The 17,109-nt window shown below is 41.2% G+C and overlaps 1 protein-coding gene across 1 annotated transcript; it reads left to right on the top strand.

Moving 5' to 3' along the window:
- Positions 1-79: 79 nt before the first annotated feature.
- Positions 80-16,103, top strand: prrt2 (proline-rich transmembrane protein 2). Its single transcript, XM_074662585.1, has 5 exons — positions 80-568; positions 3,752-4,037; positions 4,136-4,431; positions 12,894-13,023; positions 13,883-16,103. The coding sequence occupies exons 2-5, from the start codon at positions 3,815-3,817 to the stop codon at positions 13,897-13,899; spliced, it is 666 nt and encodes a 221-aa protein (XP_074518686.1). The 5' UTR covers positions 80-568; positions 3,752-3,814; the 3' UTR covers positions 13,900-16,103.
- Positions 16,104-17,109: the final 1,006 nt, after the last annotated feature.

Below are 17,109 nucleotides of genomic sequence, written 5' to 3'. Positions count from 1 at the left end.
GTGTTTATTTCTGGGTCATACATCAATCTATGAGTCTGTTTCTCTTCTGGCTAATATGACACTGCCCTGAATCGTCCCAGAGATTTAACATGAGGGACGTTTTTACCAATTTGAAAACACAGTTTTGCCATGATAGACAGTTAGAGGTCTTGAGTCTCCAGCAGCAGAACATGATAAATATTCATCAGCATGTTGTGGATCGGATGTAGGAGAGGATGCCACAGACCAGGGTCTCCTCCCCCCTCCTCTCACATCACGTACCCTTCTGGATTTCACTTTCCATTTCACACACACCCCTCCTCTCTGATCCAGCCTGACATCCAGGAGCCTCCCCCTTCATCCATCCATCCTTCCTGGCACACTGCACTGGAACACGGCGCTAAAAACATCCCGCTATCTTGCGCCAAAACAACGGGAATTTGACGGATTTTCGACCAGCGGCGGAGGTTTCTGATAACACCGAGGCAGTGGAGAAGAGGTGTGATGGTCAATGTTTTTATGAAGAGACGTTTCCACGATGCCAAATTCAGGGATGCTTCGGGTTTAAGACAAGCGCGGGATTAAAAAGGTAACTATGGTTAATGGTTTAACCCCGTCACACCGTCGTGTATCACAGTAAATGGAGATGTATCATCGTCTTGTAGCGTTGTTCTCATAGTTTATGGAAAACAAATTCATGGAAATGTGTGTGTGTAGGCTTCATCCTCTGAATTCAGATCCTCAGCAGCAGCAGGCTCATTAATGCTCCTCGTCAGTTTCCTGCCCGAGGATTTTTCCCTTTGTCATCATCCTTTGTCTGTCCTATCCCTTTTTACTCTTTGTCTTCAGCAAAACAAGCAGCCAGCGTATGTCAGTTTTAGTTTGTGTACACATGATGAAATGATCTTATGTACACACCTGCATAGAAACCATCGCTTCCAAGGAGCTGCCTCCACCTGCCATGCCTTTGTGCTCCTGGTGTCATTGTGACCTGCTTTTTGTTCTCACCATATAGCTGGCTGCTCTATTTTAATCTGTGCAGTAAACACAATGAAGGCCCGTCTCACTGTGGATCAAGCCTTTATTTCCCTTTATTTACCATAAGTCAGTGTGTTAAGTTTTTAAGATGACATAAGCTTTTTTTCTCCTGATAAACCGCTTCTGAAGTCAAAGTGTGCCTGGATCAAAACTTTGAATTATTTAGAGACAACATGAAATGAGTGCTGGAGACAGTGTGACCCTCCATTTTCCTTCTATCTTGACTTGGAAAAAACACCGGCGTTACACACTGCTAACCAAGTATCACCATTCTGCCTTAAACTGGCAGTATGTAAGAGCTGGATGGTCTCTTTTTAGGTACTCCAGGCATACATCTCCAATTTTTCAGTGTTTTGCTGGGTTCTTATAAGCTGGACATATTTTTTTTTTCTAGTATTTGTAGTCTAAAACACAAGACATCAGACCAACACTGAAAGATATAGATAATATTTCTGTTTTAAAACTGGGAAATGACAAGTAAAAATTTACTAAATCCTTTAAAGAATGTGCACAAATATATCCCTAAAGTCACTGGAGGTTAATATTCAAAGATTTGTTTTTCAAAGAAGATGTGTCAAAGCAAGGTTGACAAACTTGATATTCTTACTGATGTCATTTTTAACTTCTTTGTTACAACAGTTAGACATTATTGTAAAAAAACAGCTGTAATGATCCTGCTCTGTTTTATACATTTGATCAAAAACTAGGTTGTTGTTTTTTTTAACTTTAAGAGCACATGACTGCATAAGTCACAGACTGTGCAGTGCAAGAAATAATTTTCCTTCAGCTTCATTCTTCACTTTTCACTTTTACAATTAGGGATTTACCGATCCAACTTTTCTTGTCCTGATACCGATACCGAAATCTGGGCTTTGGGTATCGACCGATACTGATCTGACACCAGTGGTAAATAATGACCTGCATTCCCTACTGTGGGATCAGACTGGTAATGTTTTGAGCATAAGCCAAAAAATGTGTTTAAATGGAATGACTGAAGTTGATATTTATTTAAACTATAAGTGTTAAAACAGCAGTTTGGTCTAGAAATGCTTTAGAATGTACAGAAATGACTATTTAATTGTAAAATTGTGTACCATGTAGACCAAATCACAGTTTAGCCTTAGTGTCAAGTTCAGACAGAGTCCTTTCCCACTGATACTAGATCCAGTTTTTTAGGGGCTGGATCGGGCCGATAGCAGGATCGGATCAGTGCATCCCTTCTTGTTTTAGGGTATTTCAGTATGATAATGGCTAACTCTTTTTAGAGATCAAAGCAAGATCATTTCAAATATCAAAACCTCTGTGGCTTGGACAGCTCAAAGGGATCCCTTTGTCTTCAGGCTTAGTATTTTTTGTTTGTTTCGTTTTTTTATTTTGAGGGGTGTGTCCTACAAATATGTAATTTGTGATACGCTACACTAGTGGTAACCCCCCGGCCATGAGAAATGAAGTCCATATGGAAGTGCGTAAAACTGCAGTACCTCAAAGTCCCGATCAATGCTGTCCGCAGAAAGAATGAAAACTGCTTACATGCCAAGCCAAAAAATGGATTCTTACACCATTATTAAACATACTTATGCCTGGAGGTGGGGGATATATCGAACATGCTCTGTGTATTTTTTATTTATTTATTCATTTACTTAACCTTGATTTAACCAGGAAGGTCCTATTGAGATTAAGAACCTCTTTTTCAAGGGAGTTCTGGCCGAGAGGCAGCAAAGTTACACAGTAAAATTATGGCAATTTACAATCAAAATTAATATTATGAAAAACAGGTACAATTTTAGGAGGCTGTCTCAAGTGGTCTCAGTCTGGATTTAAATGCATTTATAGAAACAAGATCAGTTAATTTCCAGTCTTTTTGCAACATGTTCCATGCAGAAGGAGCAGAGTATACAAATGCCCTTTTACCCTGTTCTGTGCGGGCAAATGGAACTGAAAGCAACAAGAGGTTGTTTGAGTGCAAACCATAGGAATCAACACATCTCTGAGTGATCAGGTTGTAAATGTAGGAAGGCAGGCTGTTGGACGTGAGATGTATGAATGAATAGTACTGGTGTCATTGTATGCATGAAAGTGTTAAATGTAAAATTTATATAGTGATTTCATGGAGAAATCAGAATATTGAAGTATACATTGTGCATCATAATATCACGATAGCTTAAAAAGATCAAGATATTGGTTTTAGGCCATATAGTGCAGCCCTACTTACAGCCTGCTTCAAAAAAAAAAACCTTTTTGATCTGAATGGCTCAAATGGTGTACACTGTACAGCAGGTAACTCTTTTTATGAATCAGCAGTTTAGACAATATCAAGACCTGTGAGACAGGCTACATCTGTAAGGGATGAGACCTATATCTTGAGTCAGCATTTCTAACATGGCCACAGCCAATGATTGGCTTTAAAACGCTGTATCAGAAACAAATGTGTGACATCACAGATACTATGTCCATACACAATCTATGGTTGCACATACAAAATAAATGCTTCTGATGGAATCATTTGATACTCTTAACATTTTCAACCAGAAATTGATGAAACTTGAATTTACAGAGTAAAACAGTAGAAAAATAATCCCTAAATTTCAGCGATACATCCCTTTTCCAAAATAATCTACAGGATCCCCTCCCTTTCAACACTCATTCCCATCACAGTAATTCAGATACAGATCCCCATCTGTCTGGAAGGAGCCCCCTCTGTCTAAGAAGGCTGAACCTCTCTTCTGGCCCCCAGGTGTATCCACAGACAGCGCACACAGGACAGGACCACAAACAGGGGCTTGATTTTGCTGTCAGCATGGCCGTGAACATGATGCCAAGTACTGCCATTTGGCCAGGGGAGGTGCAGCCATCTCTGATGGACCAAGAGGCCTCTCTGTCGGGCCAAGCCTCTGCCTCGGTGCAGTGCCAGCCCATCGGAAGTGAACAGCTCATCCACAGTAGCCCTGCCAGCACAAGACCCACCCGCAGCAAATCTAAAGGAGAGCTGGTCATCGTGATCAACGAGAAGCTGAAGAACAGTAAGTGACTGAGTTTGGCTCTTTGGGTGGATGTGGGCTGGTTGTGGAGGGGTCGTACATCAGCACGGTCAGCTCACCTTTGTGTCCCTCATGTGCAGGTAATGGGATCCACCAAACACCTGCAGAGAGCACCTCTCCAGTCATCTCCTCCCCTCCAAGAAGACAGCACTCCATCTCTTACCCCCATCATGGCAAGACCAGGAAGGGGAGCAGGGCAAGCTCCATAGGCTACACCGCCTTCTCGCCAAGGCCGTCTCTTTCTCGCCACTCCAGCATTGCCACCAACCCACCTCTGGACCGCACCAAAGTGAAAGACTACCTTCTCCTGTCTGTGCTGGCCTGCTTCTGCCCCGTATGGCCCATCAACATCGTTGGCTTCGTCTACTCAATCATGGTAAGAACCATTGTTCATTCTGCTGACAGACCTGTTTTTATTTCTTCAAATGATCGGTTTACCTAACAGGCAATCTTTAGTGAACTTTTCTAATGTGGAGGTCTAATGTGACATCTTTGCTGAGTCATTAATCAGAAATCATCGCTAAGTTGCTAAGTTGCTAAGTTGCTAAGTTGCTAAGTTAAAACTCCACTGAAAAGTTTGGCAGTGAGAAGTTGGCCAGCAGGAAGAGTTTTATTTCTTTAGATAATTTTCTTTTGAATAGATGTCTGGTACTCATAGAATAGAATAGAATAGAATAGAAAATACTTTATTTATCCCCGAGGGGAAATTCAGGAGTTACCGCAGCATTCAAGAAAACAAAAGTAAGAAAGAGTATAGAAAGTGCAAAAATGTCCATAAGAAATTAGATGACGACATCCCGTCCACCACTCCTCCTCCACTCTCCAGCCCAGTCAGCCTCCACCTCCACAGGGTCCAGGACTGAGCCTCTGTTCAGTCTCTGTTCATGGCTGATATTGGGGCAGGATTAGCGTTACAATCTGGAGGAAATATTTTTGAATTATGTGAGACAGCTCTGCTACAGGGTTACGTGGGATGATGGAACAAAATGGCCACGTGATCACTGTCAGCGGCTGGCGAGTGAGTGAGTAGTGCCCGAAATGTTGTTTTAGTTTTTCTGAGTGAGTGGACGATAGAGTCCACTATATCTTATTCACTATATAGTGAGTAGGGAGTAGGGGATATAGTCTGCAGTTTGTTTGTTCTGTTGGGTGTGTTGTGTAGCATACTACTCTGGTTTGAGTTTCAGAAAGCTGAGCTAAAGGTGATGGGTTTTATTGCCTGTATTATGAATGTACTCCACAAACTATGAGTAGATCTTGAAATTTTAGTTATTTTGTTAGTCATGTTACAGCAGAATCATCATATTTGATTTTTAATCTAACACCTTAAGTTATTTTGTTCACTGAAAATAAATCTGGAAGGGATTTTTATTTTTACAGCTGATGGAAAAACCTCTTCTATATAATCTACATGTGGTTTAAAAAAGTGAATCAGTGTTTTATATGGGTTTTAATGATTTAGTAGGAGAAAACGCCTCTTTTATAACTGGAAGTAACAAGATTCACTTGTTTTTTTCTCATGACTTCACTTCTATCTCACAGACGGTCTAACGTTAGTGTTGTTGTATTGTAGTCATCATGCTGACTCATTCCAGTACATGGCGGTAATTCACCAAAACCTGACACCTGCATAGACAAACATTGTTACCGCCGTGCATTGTGGGAAACAGTATGCCAGGTGGACTGGTTTGTTGCATACTGAGAAATTTTCCTGGATCAGTAGGACGTCCATGGATTTTTGGCATACTGCAGATTTAGCAAGTTTTTGCATAATGACTACTACAGACTGAATATCAGCCAGAGTAGTAGGACTGCTAGTGTAGTAGGCGGTTTGGAAAACAGCCAGTGATTTCGGAAACAACCTAGGTCTCGTATCAATTCAATTCAAATCAATTAAAAAAAATGTATTTGTCAGAGTGTGTTCAAGGAACACAGAGCAGGAAATTAACAAAGGGAAACTACTAACAGTGCAAAAATAATTAAAATCAAATATGTAACCTAAATCAGGGCTCTTCATCGTTTTGTAGAACAAGGACCTCCTTTATGATGGAGAGTTAGCCCCCCACCCCAATATATATACACAATAAATTGTGTTTTATAATAAATTGGACCTGGTACCATGTACAAACCTTGTTATTGGGAATTCAGTACTAAACTATCTAGATAATACACAGACTTTTACATTTATATCTTTTACATTTATATTTTCATTTGTAAGATTTGTGAGGTACGGAGGGTGCCTTTGCCACTGTTCATAAACATACCTTACCAACTGATGCCACCATATCAATTACTGACAGTCAAGTGTACAAGCTATTCAAGTTGACATTTTTATATTAAACACAAGCCTTTCTGATTTAAAGATAACATTTTTGCCCTCCATGTATTAATCAATGTGTGTTTAAAGACATTAACATATATAATATTGAATATTTGTGAAAAAAAATGGAAACAAGAAAAAATTTGCCCAAATAAAAAGCATGTCACAGACCTCCTGCAGTACCTCCACATACCCTCTATAGCATGAGAAATTTGATTAAATAATTTCAAGATTTGCTGAAATGATGATGTCATCATCAGGCATAAGGATCTCCTAACTGGTTCATGACACATTGAAGAGCAGATCTCAAACACCAAGGTCTTTCTGCACACAACAGGCTTTCGGAGGGCTGGCCAATCAGATGGAAGGTGGTGGTGGAGCAGGGGGTCTTAAAGAGACAGGAGCTTTTTTGATGTCACACCAAAAGTTAAATAGTTCATTGAAATTAATCTCTGTCTTCATATTTAGCAGCTGTATGGAGGCCTAGAGGAAAAAAAATGTAATATTTAATTTCAGTAAACAAGGACTTTTAACCCTGCTGTTTATATATCACATCACCTTTAGCTGCTCTTAAAAATGATCCACTGAAATGTTTCCTACACGTCACATCAATACTTTCAACAACACTGAAAACAAGTGAAACCTCAATGTCTTTGTTCAGGAATAAATAAATGTTTAAATGGATGAATGAATAAATGAACCATTTCTGATGAACCTTGTTTAGAAAAAGTGATATTCAGTATCTTCATCAGTGCATTTCTAAACCATACAGATCATTCTGGTAATGCTGTTATTCTGTTTGAAAGACAGATTCATAAGGACATGGCTCTTTTAAAGCATCCTCAACCACACACACACACACACACACACACACACACACACACACACACACACACACACACACACACACACACACACACACACACACACACACACCGGTATACATAACAATCACATCAAGAAATACAACATAAACAATTAAAAGATCAACAATGCTTTAACATCATTTGTTACGTTGCAGACTCTGCAATGTTAAAAAACAGATTTTGAAGCAGAAATATTGTTTTGTTTTTTTGTATTTTTGTATTTTTGAATTTTTTTTTTTTTTTTTGCTGAACACACATTTACAAACACATTTAATAACACATTTACAAGCATTTAAAGGGAATGAGAATTATTGTAATGTTTTCTGTGACTGATCAAGTGTTTACACTCAATGAAACACAGGCATTACAACAAACAAAGTTAAAGGAGGAACAATGGGGGAACATAGGGGGTTTCAAAGGGGGTTCAGAGGGGCCGACTGGTCTCGTGTGAGGAGGTCACTGGCCATCACTAGAGGTTCCTCTGTTTCTTCTGAATAGGCCCAGGAACCTTTTCCTCAAGGATTTCTTTGGTTTTCTTTGGGCCACCTCCTCTATTTGACCATTAAGGACTGCAAGAGTGTCCATCACAGAGGTTGCTGGTCTTACTTCTTCCTCCCCTACAAGAGTCTGCTGGGTGTTGTTGACAGACTCCAGGAGAGTGGCCTTCTCTTGCTGCCACTGGTCCTGCTGTAGCGCCAGATCTTCTTCTACTTGTTCAAGAGAGGCCTTCAACCTGCAGGTCTCACTCTGCTCTGCGAGGAGCTGTGACCTGACGATTTCCCACTGGGACTTCTGGGTCGTCAGCTCCACCTTGACCTGTCTGAGCTCTTCTGACATCCTGTGGGTGTCCTCTCTGTGTTTTGCAGTGAGGCTTGATCTTTCCTCTTCCCACTGGTGTCTGTAGGTCTCTAGGTCCTCTCTGGCCTGGCAGAGGGTGCTCTTCATCCTGTCAGCTTCTGATTCTTGTGCAGACAGGAGATGTGATCTTTCCTGATCCCACAGACGCTGGAGTCTGTCCATGTTCTCTTGTGCCTGGTTCTGTGTGGCCTGGATCATCTTCATCTCCTCAATCTGATTTTCCAGGAGATGAAATCTTTCTTTCTCCCACTGGAGCCTCAGGCTGTTTGTTTCAGCCTTGGCTTGTTTCAGAGCAGCCGTCATCCTGGAGGTGGTCTCCCTCTGTTGTTCCAGGAGACCAGATCTTTCCTCCTCCGACCGCTGCCTCTGATTCTTCAGCTCCTCTTGGGCCTGATGCAGGGAAGCCTTCAATCCACTGGTCTCCTCCTGCTCTGACCGCCGATGGGATCTTTCCTTTTCAACCAGCTGCCTCTGAACATCCAGATGCTCCAGAGCCTGGCTCAAAGAGGCTTTTAGCTTGGAGGTTTCCACTTGTTCTGATCGGCGCTGTGATCTTTCATCCTCCAGCTGCTGCTTCTGATTTTCCAGGTCTTCTTGGGCCTGGCTCAAAGAGGCTTTAAGCATGGAGGTTTCCTCTTGTTCTGATCGGCGCTGTGATCTTTCATCCTCCAGCTGTTTCTTCGCATTTTCCAGGTCTTCTTGGGCCTGGTGCAGGGCAGCCTTCAGTTCACCGGTTTCCTCCTTCTGCGTCTCATGATGGGACCTCTCCTCTTCCAGCTGGATGTTTTTATTTGTGGACTGATCTTCTGGAGCCGTGATCTGTTCTGGCTCTGAGACGGTTTCAGTCTGAGCCTCCTCAGGAAGACTGGACCTGGACTCGGCTGACTGTGTCTGCTGCAGAAAGGCATGAAGCCGATGGATTTCTCCACAGAGGAAAAACCTCTCTTGTGCCCACAGCTGTGCGTTGGTTTGTATGTTTCCCACAACCTGGGACAGATAAGCTTTGGCCTTGTTGGTCTCCTCTGTTTGCAGGGCCAGGCTGTTTTCAGTTTCTCTGCACCTCTGCTTCTCAGCCTCAAGACTTTCTTTGAGTTTTTTCACCTCACTGCTTGCTTCTCTCGTTGAGGCTTCGTGATTTTTGAGCTGCTGTTTAAGCTGCTCTACCTCCTGAAACAGAACCAACTTTTCCTCCTCAACTTTTGAGACCTGGTCCCTTTTGCTGATGAGGCTGTGAAACTCCTGCTCAGGGATCTGTAACACAGCCTGTTTGGGCTCCTGGTGTTTGATGTCCGGCTGGGTCAAAGGTTTCTTTTCAGTCACCTTTTGTTTGCCAGAAACCACTGCACTGAAAGACAAAGCAGAAACAGTTTTTTTGTGAGTTTCTGCTGGCTGTGGTTGTTTTGTTGGTTGACCAGGCTGTGGTACAGGCTGTGGTGCTGGCTTGGGTCCTTGCTGGGGTCCAGGTTGGGGTTCAGGCTTGCTTTGAGGCTGTGGGTTAGACCCTGCAGGCGTTGGTGTTGGTGGCGCTGCAGAGTCTCCTGTCCATTTTCGGCACCCCTCTGCTTCCAGTTCCTCCTGAGTGTAATCCCTGAGGAGGAACGGAAAGGATGATGCCAGGTTGACCTCTCCTTGCCTTTTATTCTTCTTTTTCTTTGAGATCCTGCTCTCAAAGTAGTACTCGTCTAACTCCTCCTCAACAAGGTCGATGGGTCTTGCCCCAGCGTAGGATGTCTGAGTCGTTGGGTAGGAGACGACGTTGTTCTGAGTCTTGTTTCTGCCTTTTCTGGCATTTTTTCTCGTTCCTTGAACAGTTTCCATTGTAGAAATGCTTTTGGATGCTGTGATCTGCAAATGTGGCTCTGTCTCTTGCTCGAGTAAGTGGAATGAGGATTCTGATCTGAGGTTCTGAGGTTAGTTCATACAAGGCTCTCTATGACATCACCACTCTGTGACATCACCACTCTGACCTCACAGTGTGCCAAGGTAAAGGGACAGTCTGTGTTGTTGTTTTTCAAATTTGAATAGAACAATCATTTAAAAAATGCTTTTAGGAAGGTAAAAAAAATGGATGAATGTTTATCCATTTAAAAAATAAATTGACAAGAGTAAATTTATAAATTTACGAGAGCAAAGTCACAAATTTACAAGTATAAATTTATGAGAAAAAAGTCAAGTATTTATGAGAATCAACTTGTTATTTTAGCCTAAAACTAGGCTATCAGAAGAGCAGACACAGACACTAACACACGTAAATAGAGGCCCATAGGTAACAATTCAGCAGGTTTATTCCTGTAAAATGTTATATTTCATTAAAAAGAAAATTCCTACACCTCTACCACAGTCTGTAAAAAACATGGACGTAGTCTCCCCAACATCACCCGTCTGTTTCTGAAACAAAAAATGAAGCACATCGGCTATAGCGGCCAAATTGGTAGTGGCAGGAACTTTGCCAACAGCAGTGATTCCCAACCAAGCGGCAGCCTCTGGTCTGAGAATATGAGACAATGCGGAAGTGCTAAAATCTGCTGTTTCTCCAGTGTTTGCTTGAGGCTGGCTCCGGAGGTAGCGGAAGTCACATACACACCAAGCCAAAAAAAGGCATTTTCAAAGCAGAAATTAACCTATTTACAGCCTGGTTCACAAAACGTCTCCTGTCTGAGTCGCTAATTTTACTACCGGCTCCCACTGCACGGGGGGTGAATTTTTTCCTAACGCGGCCGTTCAGATGATATTAAGCTCGCGAGCACCCCCAATAAGAGACACAGCTGAGGGTCAGGTGACGGCCGGCGCCCTATGGCTGTAGGCGAAGCCCTTGCCACTACCAATATGGCCGCTATACCCAATGCGCTTCATTTTCCATTTCAGAAACAGATGGGTGACGCCGGCGAGACTACGTCCATGTTTTATACAGTCTATGTTCCCAACCTGTGGGCCGTGAAGGAACTGCAAGTGGGCCGCCAAAGCTTATTCAAAATAGTTTGATTTTTATGGGGATGTAATTATGTAAAAATAAAAACGTTGCAACATGTAATAGATGATGTGTTAGTGACTGTGTGACGTTTCTTTTGTATTCAGTTCAGTCCTTCATGTTCAATCTTTATTTGAAATAAAGTGCTCTCAGAACGCATCGTATGGCTGGGTTTCTGCTACATGTATAGGATCGTGGCACATCGCCACGACAAAGTAAAAGCCGCCATGCCTTCTGAATTATGATCTTTTCTTTTTCCGATGTTTCAGACGTAAATTACAATACACATGGCTCTTGTATGCAACTAAAACATTAAGAATGCCACAAACATTTTTTGACGCTGCCCGAAATAAAACACTTATCTTTCAGAAGTGAATCATCTCTCTGTGTGGTTGGATCATATCACGGTCTAAAATAATAAAAGACAGAGCTCTGGTGGGTATTTGGCGTTCACAGTTCTCAGCTCTCAGCATCACGCACAGCGGAGTCCCGCTCCGATGCGCACAAGATGCACGGTTACTGGAGAAAAAACAAGTCCATGCTGACCCTGATCATTCATCAGTGTTTACAGATGCATGTTTTCTGTGTATAGAGTTAGCGCAAGCAGAAGTGCCCCTGTCACTCTGTGGTTTATATTTGCTTTAAACTTCATCCTGATCAGTTAGTGGAGCCTGTGATGATGATCAGTGTGGTGCTTATGCTATTACACAGCAGCTGATCGCTATTCCTTCTCCCGCTCATCCAGGAGTCACCTTTCTGCTCTCTTTGGGACAGAAGTTATAGTTTTGCTGATTTCCTCTCATTCTTTAAAATCAGCAGAGGAGTTTTCCTCCAGCTTTCAGAGATCAGACCTGAAAACCTTCATACCACACTGTACCTCTGTGCAGGGGAGTGTCTAGACTTTCAGACTGGGGGGGCACAATGAGAGCAGCAGCAAACATACAAATTATTACCATTTGTCTTGACTCACTACTTGAACCATGAGTAACTATGGTTGTATAAATATCATAACCCAGTGTATGATTTTAGAATAAAATGTATTATATATTACTGTGCATCAGCCTGTCTAATGAATTTAAAATACTTTTTTAAGCCCAGATAAAAAGATAGAGCTGACTGTAAACTGTGCCATTAGATAAGGCTAAACTATGTTTGTGTTAAATTGATAATTCATCTATAAAGGTTTTAACTTGTGGTATGCTTTTATGTATTAACCAGTTGGAGGTGGGACGCGAAAATGTCCGAGACTTAAAAAAGGGCCCTGAGTTGGAAAAGGTTGGGAACCACTGCTCTAGGGGCCACAGACCTCCTGTTGCAGACTTCTGGTATATAAAGATACAAAGCGTCAAGTATAGATATAAAATTTCAAATAAAAATGTCAAATATAAATATTAAATTTCAAATAAATGTTTTAAGTATAAGTATAAAATTTCAAATAAAATTGTCAAATATAAATATAAAGTTTCAATTTCAGAACCACTAAACACTTAAACTGAACTTGAAACAAAATGCAAAAGGACATAAAGAGAAATATCAGTGGATAGTGGTTAGGCCAAAAAAATGAAAACAGATGTAAACAGAACTATGTACATGTAATGAGAAATGAACAGTATAATGAACTATGATACAATGAACTATAAAGATAATTACTTAATGAGTAAGGTGAACACAGTGCAATGAATCTCTGCTGAGTCTTTAAATTTTTCTGGCCTGTGTCACCTCATGTTATCAAAGAATCTGTACTTTTGGTGAATTTTAATGTCAACTTGGAAAAAAGAAAACCTGCCTTCACGCTAATGTTTTAATGATCTTATCTTCTGCTCCAGTCCAAAAACAGTCTTGAGCAGGGGAACCTCGACGGAGCTGTGCGTCTCGGACGTGTTGCCAAGATGCTCTCCATGGTGTCACTAGTGGGAGGGACGGTCATCATCATCGCCTGCATCGTCAACCTGGCCAGTGAGTGTCCCAAATCTGACCTTTGAAACTTAAACCTCTCCTTTCTACCTTCTGTGTAGCTGTGCACAGCTCGTCCTCCTGAACTCTTCTTGTTTGGCCCAAAAACCTCCTCCTGTCCCTGTTTAAACAACCCCAACATGGCATGTAGCTGTGTTAGCACAGTCTGACTGTAACCCCTGATATTATTAACATCCTTGTTTTGAACTATTTTCCACCAGCTCCAAAGCCTGCACAAGTCTTTATACACTGTGGCACTTTAGCCTTCAGGAACTATGTTAACGCTGCACAAACATCAGAACATATTCATCACATTTGCACCAGTAAAAGCTACATTTACTGACATGTTTCTCTATTTGCACAATTGGCCTCAAGCTGTAACCAACTGCATGCCCAGACTGCTGTGAGTGTATCTGTAGTGTGGACTGTGTGTAGAGTCTGTCTGTTGTATGCCTTGCTTTGTTTGCTAGTAAAAAATGTCCAGTCATTGTCCCTGAACAATGTGTGTTCTTATATAATGTGAATGTCAGAGTGTGAGGAGCTGACCTGATCACAAACACACGTTTGTTGTACCTGCTGAATAAATGAACCCTGATAACAGAAGTTCTAAAGAGAAGGGGAAACATTTGTCTTTGGCTTTACTGTACAGGACAGTTTGTTTTATCACACATCACAGTTCAGTCATTTTTAGCTTATTCACTCACAACATGCAGCTTGTTTAGTATGCACTAACCCAAGAGATAAACTGATTCAATCAATGACTAGGAGAGAAACTGCACACACATTTAAGTTCAGTCCTCTGTGTAACTTTATACACCAGTATTAAGCCTGTCATCTAATATACTTCCTTTTCTTTTTTTAGTCAATGTGAAAACCTGAGTTTCATCCCAGGATGAAACTGGATAAGGCTGAAAACTGACTGTCCGGCCCACACCTGCACCACCGTCTTACCGCCTAGTCATTACCTGGATGTGTGACAAATATGCACCTGATATACAGTGCTTACTTATATTTCTGTAATCTATATCAATCCCTTTTGCTAAATAGAGGAAAAAATATCCAGATGCTGCTGCTTGGAGTGAGGTGGGAGGTTAGGGAGGGAGTTGTCCATCTTGTGTTTCACGGAGATGGGAGAAGACAATAGTCCCCTCATAATCCGGTCAGCATATTCAGAATGAGACACAAAAATCCTTCTGAGAACCCTTTCACCACCCACTGATGCCTCTCAGAGTTGGACTCAAAAACAAAGAGACGGTTGAAGGTGGTTACAGGCCTCCCAGATCACAGCTCCACATCAAAGATCCAACAAAATGTCTGCCACAACCGGACCCATTAGAGACTCAGCTTACTGCTGAATCCCCTCGGAGACGTGGAGAGGCTCTGGAAACGTGGGGTTGGCGTTGGAGTCAAAGAGCAGAAATTCATTCCTCACACAGAAGAAACACTTTGAATCACTGCTTGTCCTTTGTTGTAGACTCTCCGTCCTGATTCCTCCGATATCTTGTGTGTGAGATCGAGAAAACAAGTGGCTAAAGAGCACGAGGAAGAGGCTTACGATGAACTAGCTATGGGTGCTAAGACAAAAGGCATTGTGAAAGTCTCTGACACATGGCACAGTCATCACCGCAGGAAAAAAAACATGTTATAAGAAGAATTTAGAGGGACGTGTTCTTTGGTTTAAAGACGCAGGTCTGATCCCTGAACTGCTGTTAAAGAGAACAACATCCAATGAGCTTTAACTCTGCTGCAGCTTGTCAATCTGCTCCTCACTAAAGACCACTGTGACACACACACACACACACAAATAAATATATACATATATATACATGTATCACTATCAGTCAAAGGTTTTAGAACACCCCAGTATTTTCCATTTCATTGTAAAAATGATGCAGTTTAATGTCACTTTATATTCTGAAATGATAGCATAGAACAAATAAACATTGGAGAGAAAAAAGAAATCATGCAATCAATTTTTAATCGAGAACCCAGAAAAACAGCCCCAGACCATCACGCTTCCTCTTCCATGCTTGGCAGATGGTGTCACACTCTGAGGAATCATCCTATCCTGTACAAAAAACCCTACTTGATGAACCAGATATTTTAGAATTTGATTCATCAGCCCATTCCACCCATTCCTCCTTCCTGTTTTCAGCATATTTCTTCAATTTTCTTTCCCCAATGTATTGGCGACCTGTCAGACCTGTGACTTGAAGTCTTCTCTTCACAGTTAGGACTGAGACTTGCTCACTAACACCACTGTCTCACATGGTGGTAACCCTCAGAAACTTGTCTTCTGGTTCCCTCGGGGCTTTGGCTCAGTCAGATCTCTTCCTGTCAGAGTTTCTGAGTGATGGTGAAGGAAAGCGAACTCTCTGACACCTTGAGCTTCTCTGCAATTTCTCCGTTGCAGAGACATAGATGGTGATTGTTGACAGATGTGTTGTACACTTCTGTAGAGAAGCATTGTGATGGTCTGTCCCTCTTCCATTGTTATTTACATTTTCTGAACCATTTTTGCAGTACAGTACTGCTTAAACGATGCTCACAGTGTGGGGTACCACGGCGTGTTCCTGGTCTACTTTAAAGCAGGCTGAGGGGGTCTAAGTAAAAACTGGGTACAACAACTTTCAAGACTTCATCAAACCGTATTTCTGGAGAAAAGCTTTTATGTTGTCGACTCAACTCTTGTTCCCTGAAAAATGCCTTCATTTTTCAGTTTTGGGTAATAGTCCCTGTTTTACAACCTGGAACAGTTCATCTCTGACCTTTGTAGGGTTTAATGGGTGTTTTGGTATTTGGACTTTCCGTTCAGAAGAGCAAATTTGGTACCGCTTTATATTACGGTCCTGTAATAAGCATTAATAAGACCTTTGTAAGTACTTATAAGATGCTTATTCACATTATTATTTGTTTATAAGACTATATAACTGCTTAATAAGTGTTTAATAAGATCATTGTAAGGGTTCGGCGTGAGGCCCCACAGGTTAGGTTTAGGCATGGGGCCCTGAATGGTTAGGTTTAGGGGAAGGGCCGGGGTAGGGCTCATGAGAGACAAAAGCAGAAGACAAAAAACAAAGAGGGTTGGGTTCCAAAAAGCTTATAGATTAAGCTGTCTTGTATTAACTATTACAATGACCTTATTAAACACTTACTAAGCAGTTATATAGTCTTATAAACAAATAATAATGTTAATAAGCATCTTACTTACAAAGGTCTTATTAATACTTATTACAGGACCTTAACATAAAGCATTACTGGAAATTTAATAGAAAATAAAAAATTGAGTGATTATTTGATTTTTATTTTAAAATTTTAAATGAAAATTGAAATTTAAGCCATTTTTCTTCCTCAGGGCCAAGAAGGGATAGACAAAACTTCAAAACACGGTTGATTTTCGTGTTCTGTTTCTGAAACAATAGATACAATTTTAAAAGACAGAAACAAAAATAAAACCATTTTTTTTTCATTTTGTTCAATATTTTACAATACCTGAAAAAAATACACAAGAACGTCAACTGTCAATCATCGTTAAAGTGACGTAAACCCTGTTTTTAATCTCTCAAAACTAGTGAAAACAAACTTTTAAGAAAAAAATAGACTGGAACACAACACAGCCAAATAATATCTCCAAATCACCACAGTGATCAGATGTGAGAAACATTTCTACCAGGTGTATTCATCTTTTAAAGTTTGACCATAGCCCATCTGGAATGACTGGGGAGACAGAGTTTTTGACCATTACTGCAGCCAGCCACCAGGGGGAGCAGATTTTGTGAAGACCTCACTTGGAGCCGAGCAAGATGATATCCTTCTTTTTTTTCAGTCTATGGTAAAGACAAATACCAATAAATGTTTTGTTTCATAGTATCATTTGTCACTGTGATATACAGGCATCAAAATGCAATTTGAAGTTGCTATGGATTCCCCTCTACAAAAGTGCAAACACACAAAAACTGTTTTTGCCGCCTTACTCCAAATATGTGTCGAGGAGTCCCTGGCCACTTTCATTCCCACGATATGAAAAACGTGACTTTCTTTTTTTGCTGATTGTTGTTTCTGTCTTCTAACATTTTATTTCTTGTTGCC

The sequence above is a fragment of the Halichoeres trimaculatus genome, unplaced genomic scaffold, assembly GCF_033239565.1.
Source record: "Halichoeres trimaculatus isolate MK-OKI-2021-1 unplaced genomic scaffold, fHalTri1.1 fHalTri1_scaffold_23, whole genome shotgun sequence".
In the NCBI taxonomy this organism is placed as follows: Eukaryota; Metazoa; Chordata; class Actinopteri; order Labriformes; family Labridae; genus Halichoeres; species Halichoeres trimaculatus.
This window is presented reverse-complemented; position numbering and strand designations above follow the sequence as displayed.